Raw genomic sequence first — 6,000 nt, 5'->3', positions numbered from 1 at the left:
AAAAGTAACGCTATCCGTAATGACTGAACTAGAACCATACTAACAGACACCGGACAGCATGATTTGGAGCGGATTTTAGCAACGTTCTTCTATTTCACGGCAGGGGAAAACATAAAAAAAAACAAGACGACGACATGTAGATAAAAACAAGTTGATAACAGTGATAATCGATGCAAAACCCACTAGAATGACATTACGTCGCTAATGACAGTCCAAAAAAAAAGTATACGCTACATCAAAAACAATCTAAACGGCTGGCTAGTTTGATTGCCCGAGACATGTGACCGGATCAACTGTAAAGAGTTGTCGATGTCGGTCGGGTTATATAATATAGTCAGATTATAATCTCAACGTAAACGTAGATGGTAGGTTCGGTCTCCGGTCAATTATGTTTATGACCAACCAACAAACAAACAAAAACAAACAAACAAAACGGCACGCGTCTCATCCTCGTATCATTAGCGACACCCAAAAGCAGTCCGTGAAGCACTCCTCCAAGCTCCAGCAGATGCGGTGGCCGGCCAGGATCCGCCGCACGCCAAACTGCCAAGAGAAAGAAAGAAAGAAAGTAGATAGATAGATATACCCGACGGGTGGTCCTTTTTTTCCCCCGGCTTTCCCCGTCCTGCTCTGCTCTGGCCCACGGCAAAAGCCGAGGCCGAGAGCGTCCGCGACCGCGACACATGAAATCCCGGGCCGGGTCGACCGTTGCAGTCCAGAGCAGCCAAGCTTCTTGTTTGCTTTGCTTCTGGGTCCTCCTTGTACGATCAGGCTCGCGGCCAGACCGTTGCAACTACATACACACATCGCAACCGTGGGTGGGGGCCCACTTGCTGTCTTTACCTTACCCCCGACCCCGACCCCGACCACCCTGCTACAACAACGCTGCTCTCCTACGGCCTGCAGAGGCTCTCTCCGCCTGTGCACAGAGTTAAGAGGGTGGGAGGGAGGAGTAACGGAGGGAGAGAGGAAGGATAGAAGATTCACGGGGTGCAGTGCAGGTGTGGCACTGCAGGCCTGGGCTGGGCTTGCCGACGCCCGGCTGTTGTGTGCCCTACCCTACTGCCCTGCCACCTGGCAGGGTACGGGAGTGTCTCGTAGCATGGTTTGGTCAGTGGTTATGGTTAGGCAACAATTGCTACAGCACAGTACCTTGGATCGCGCAGTTACTCCCCCACTCCGAGTACGCAAACAGTACCTAAACCTCTTGCATTTATGGAGCGGGGTACGGGGAGGCGTTTAAAAAGGAGCGTGTTCGGTGTTCACGTGTGGGCCCACTCTCCCTAGCCCACTATACCAGGACTCCTTTTTCCTAGGGTAAATAATTAGCCGTGTGATCACAAAAATATGCCAACGTAATTTTCTCCATGCATGCAAAAATATCGAGCAGCAAATCCGTCCCGACCGACGAGGCAAGCGAGCACGCGTGTGTTCTTTTTTCCCATCCTCAATAGCTTCAAGTAAGTGAAGATAACTCAACTATTCAAGTTACCTTCACTCCACCTAAAATAGCAATATGGTACTAAAATAACCACCGTAACTGTGAGTAGGCCTTTGGAATTTATAGAAATCACTAGTTAGATGCCCGTGCATTGCAATGGACCAACGACATACAAAATATTCAACTAAATGTTAGTGCCCTTATGGTTAGTTGTATGTATGTTCAATGGTACATCTAAAGGAGAAGCATGAAAAAAGCAGGTGAGAGAATGAAATAGGAACAAATACAAGTGCGCCGTACAAAAAGAATATAGTATGTATAACAGACAGATGCAAAATGGTAGCATATCCCATAATTATCATAAAAATACTAAACACATTGGAATCCCAAGAAACACACAACGGGTGTGTTAAACGGGATAGTAAAACATTAGTATTTTATTAACAGACGGATCAAATTCAATCAGTACATGCACCAAATTGGATCACAAATGAATAAAAAGTGAAACGACATACACACACAATCATCTAAAAGGTGAAATGAGTCAATAGCTGTTCTAGTTTTATTCGGTACATGCACGAGCACTGAAGTAAACAACTTGGGATGAAACCCTCAATGCTACAACATTATATCCCATATGAGCTCACCAAGGGATTAGAGTCAAGATTCAGATAACGGGAGAACAACAGTAAACTACAATCATATTTATTCAATCATATAAGAAAATAGCAAGTATGGTTATAAGAGGAATGCAACACCATCTATCCAAAAAGGCATACTACAAATATCAACACAGTCAAAATGAATGACTTACTGATGTATGTCCTCAGGATTGCTTCGAAGTTTTTAGGAGCAGATCTACATTTCATCACCAACCACTTGTTCCCATTTTAGCAAGTAAAAAATTCCATGGAAGTAAAAGCCTAACCAATTCCTTACCTTTTAAAGATGGACACATTCTGGAACAACAATTGCAACATGAAAGATGACATGTGTCTATTAAGCTTGCCTATGGGCACCTAGGTACAGGGAAGTTGTCACTAACACGACTTCGATCAAGATTCAAGAATGATAATTGGGAATAGCCATGTTGTATCATATGAAGAACAAACAGATATGGACGACATGTTTCACCTGATTAGTTGTAGTTTTAGTAGTTTTAACTGAAAGCTTTTTTGCCTCTTTATCCAAAGCTAACCACTTTAGAGAAGCATGAGGTTAATGGTCAACAGAACACACCTTCAACTATTCTCGATAAACATAAACAAAGCATAATATACATACCACCCATCTAGACCCTTGTAAAGCAGCGCCATCTGCATTCATCTTCTTTACACAAGTGCCTCAAACGAACCAAAATCCTCATCAATGGCCCAGCCAAGTTTCCCATGAGGCAACCCCTATTATACGAGTATACAACACGCAGGGGTGATTAAATCTGATAACTGGAAATTTGAAAAGATAGAAATTAAGAATACATTATGCTTTTCTAATCAATGCAAGATCAATATTTTAGGCACGCACGACATTTATTGGTAAAGGTTTAAAGGAACAATGCCTCATTATTATCATGGTCTGTTGCGTTTTTCCTTATTGATTCAGCAACTACGATTAGACAGAGAAATAATTATCTCGTCACTGTACTTGAACAAGCCCATTAATCAACTACAGTTAATGGTTATTTTAGACAGAGAAAACTGGAACTATGCATAGTTCCATTTTGCTCGTATATGCATAGTTCCATTTTGCATATATCAAGCAGTTTGCTCCAAGCATCGTGGATGGGACCCTTGTATATGTCAAATACTTGAGCAAAATCCAAAAAATGTATCAAAGATCAAGGAGATGTTTAAAAGCAAGGATAGTTGAACCATGTATTATGCACATATAGGTAATAGTTTGAGTTCCCCTTGCGGAAGTCTTGCTCTGACAGCGAGTCAGCTAGTTTTGCTCCACTGCACAAAAAAAACCTCTTCTAGTGGACTATAACCTACAATTCCAATTCCAACTTGAATACCTCTCACCGACACCTGTACAGGTTGGGTGCGTCATGGGCGGAAGAATGTCCATCGAACACCCACACATTTCCCACAACAAACCATACAGCGAAGAAACAGTCCAGAGCCATCTTGAAGTGATCAGCAAAAGCTTAGGCCCTACAACGAGGAGAATGCAGCTCAGAGAAAACTTGCCAACAAAGTATTTATGATTCTGATGACATGTATAGATATGCTGCTATCAAATGAGAACAGTAGGACATAAAACGTTAGATTGGTTACTGCAATGAATTCTTTTAATTATGCCAAGTGCCAAGCAATTCCCATTTATTTTTTTATCTAACAGATCTGATCTGAGAAGATTAGTCATACTCATGCGCCGAGTCCAGGTATTGTATGGACTATTACTTCTTGAGGGCAACGATCTGAATGCAAGAAACACATCTCGCCAGATTAATTCTCTTTGCAATACAACTCAGGACAACGAGAGGCAGAGTGTTCGGGGTGAGTACCTACGGGCTGGGCGTCCCGCTGAACCAAAAAGTATGGCGACGAAGGAGCGCCCGAGATCCTGGGAAGGTAGCTGCGCGAAGGAGGACATGGGCGTTGATGGCCGCCTCGCAGCGGGTCACGGTAGCGGATCGAAGGCGCGAGGGGGAGCTGAGCGAAGGGGGAGGAGGGCATTGATGGCAGCTTCGTAGCAGATCACGGGATCTAGGAGGGGAGTAGGGCGTTGATGGCGGCAGCAGATCACGACGGACATTACCGGGTCGCGCAGATCCGCGGCGGAGAGGGTTTGGCAAGGCCAGGACGCGAGCAACACGCGAGTGAGCCATGACAAAAACCAATCGCGGATTGGATCCGAGCAGACACATCACGCATTTAGGGTGGTAGAGGCGTAGTGTACACTGGAGTTGATGAACTCCTCGACGCGGCCGTTGGCAAAGCGGCCCAGGAGGCGGGGGCCCCTGGCCGTGGCGCGACATGCACTCGAAGGTGCGGACCTCGTCGGCACGGTCGAAGAAGACCTCGACGCCCCGGCCGTAGATGCGCACGAGCACCTTGCGCGGGCCGTTGCCCTCGGCCTCGCCGCCGAGCCAGGTGATCCGGAAGACCTCATTGGTCATGGCGCCCCTGAGCTGGGACACGGCCAGCGCGCCGGGGTCCATGTCGCCGCCCCAGAGGTCCCCGGCGAGGCGGTGCAGGATGCGGCGCGCGTCCACCGGTATCCGGTCGATGCTGGCGCTGCGCTTCAGCGTGGGCACGACCTTCTCGCGCGGTGGCGGGTCCGCGGCGGCCATCGACGCGTGGAGGGGCGCGAGTAGGCGACGGCGATCTGCGGAGGCGGAGAAGCCGTGTGAGTCGTGTGTCGGTTTGAGTTTGATTTGATCGGAGAGGGAAATGCGATTTTGGGGGGCTTGGAATGCGGTCTGTCACTGTCGGCTGTCGCGGAATCGAATCTGATTCTTCCGCGGATGGGGAGCTGAGTGGAGGAGAGCATTGGTGGCGGAGAGGATGTCGGGGTGAAGGCAGAACCGTGCACCATGTGGTAGATGTGGACGCCTACGTTGTATGCTTAAGAGTAGTAGAGATTATTTAGGGAAAGTCCAAATTCTCTAACACAAACATGCCCGAATAATAGCGCCTCCTCCTAGTCCTAGCTGCTCCTTCTGTAAGTAGAGAGGCACTGGTTCTAAAAAAAATACAACACTTTTAAGACACCTTACGCATAAATATGGAGACTTTTACATTAACGCTGTCAGTCACGTCTAATTTTTTAGTACGGTGTATACCTCCTCCTCTGGACGCCTGCCACGTGCGCGCGCACGCAGTTAACCCCTCGTGCCAATCCAGATCGATACAATGCAAACCAACCTGATGAATGAATGGGGCGACCTGTGGAGTAGTAGATTTGTAGTCAGAGCAATAGATTAGTGTGCTCGTTGCGCTTCTATTTATTCTACGGTAATCTATTGTGCCGTAGTAGTATAGTATAATATACCTGTCGGCTGTCATCGTTAAGAGCTGAGAGTGTGTGTGGTTAGGTTAGGATTCTCCACCAGCAACCATTGCATGTGAAGCTTGGAGTGGGCAGAGGGCAGTCTGGGCCTCGCTCTAGTGGAAAGGAAAGGAAAGGAGAGTGCACCACTAATAAATTGTGTCTCTGTACATGTGTGGTGTGGGTGCGCTCAACAGCTCAAGCGTAGTACAAGGGGCATGCATATTCAATGCGGTTTTGTTTTTTACCATTTCTTTTTGGTGCTTTTACTTCATGAGAAAGCCAAGAGAAAAGTGTGTCCAATTAATTCGGCGGAGGGGAGGGGGGACAGATCATGCAAAACAGAAGGGTGTTGTACCATGCATGGTTCCTTAACTCCTGCTACTATTCTAGAGATATGTGTCTTTTTTTGAGGGGTTTGGATGGTGAGAACTGAGGAATTAGAGGCTGAAATAGGCTCACACAATATGTCTGATGCTGTGGCGGACCTAGGATTTAAATCTAAGACACATTTTTTTATAATTAACATCATATATAGTTAGGTACCAAGTATATTTAATTTT

At 46.5% G+C, this 6,000-nt stretch overlaps 1 protein-coding gene across 4 annotated transcripts; it reads right to left on the bottom strand.

Annotated features, from left to right (window-relative positions):
• Positions 1 to 321: 321 nt before the first annotated feature.
• LOC100381644 (putative choline kinase 2) lies at positions 322 to 4,989 on the bottom strand. 4 transcript variants are annotated; one of them, XR_004857599.1, is made up of 4 exons: positions 3,951 to 4,989; positions 3,811 to 3,863; positions 3,459 to 3,597; positions 322 to 2,841 (listed from the first exon to the last, which is right to left on the bottom strand). XR_004857599.1 is itself a non-coding variant. In NM_001174459.1 (2 exons), the coding sequence occupies exon 1, from the start codon at positions 4,737 to 4,739 to the stop codon at positions 3,951 to 3,953; it is 789 nt and encodes a 262-aa protein (NP_001167930.1). In that variant the 5' UTR covers positions 4,740 to 4,817; the 3' UTR covers positions 3,289 to 3,863. The 4 variants fall into 4 exon arrangements, 1 of the variants encoding a protein (NP_001167930.1); XR_004857600.1 differs by lacking the exon at positions 3,811 to 3,863 and having other exon boundaries at positions 3,951 to 4,983; XR_564994.4 differs by having other exon boundaries at positions 525 to 3,597.
• Positions 4,990 to 6,000: the final 1,011 nt, after the last annotated feature.

The sequence above is a fragment of the Zea mays genome, chromosome 4 (genome assembly GCF_902167145.1).
Source record: "Zea mays cultivar B73 chromosome 4, Zm-B73-REFERENCE-NAM-5.0, whole genome shotgun sequence".
Classification (NCBI taxonomy): Eukaryota; Viridiplantae; Streptophyta; class Magnoliopsida; order Poales; family Poaceae; genus Zea; species Zea mays.
The sequence above is the reverse complement of the archived record's forward strand: the minus strand, read 5'-3'. Positions and strand labels throughout refer to the sequence as shown.

Bases quoted from the DNA above. Each gene is read 5' to 3' on its own strand.
- LOC100381644 (NM_001174459.1), bottom strand. From the start codon at position 4,739: ATGGCCGCCGCGGACCCGCCACCGCGCGAGAAGGTCGTGCCCACGCTG.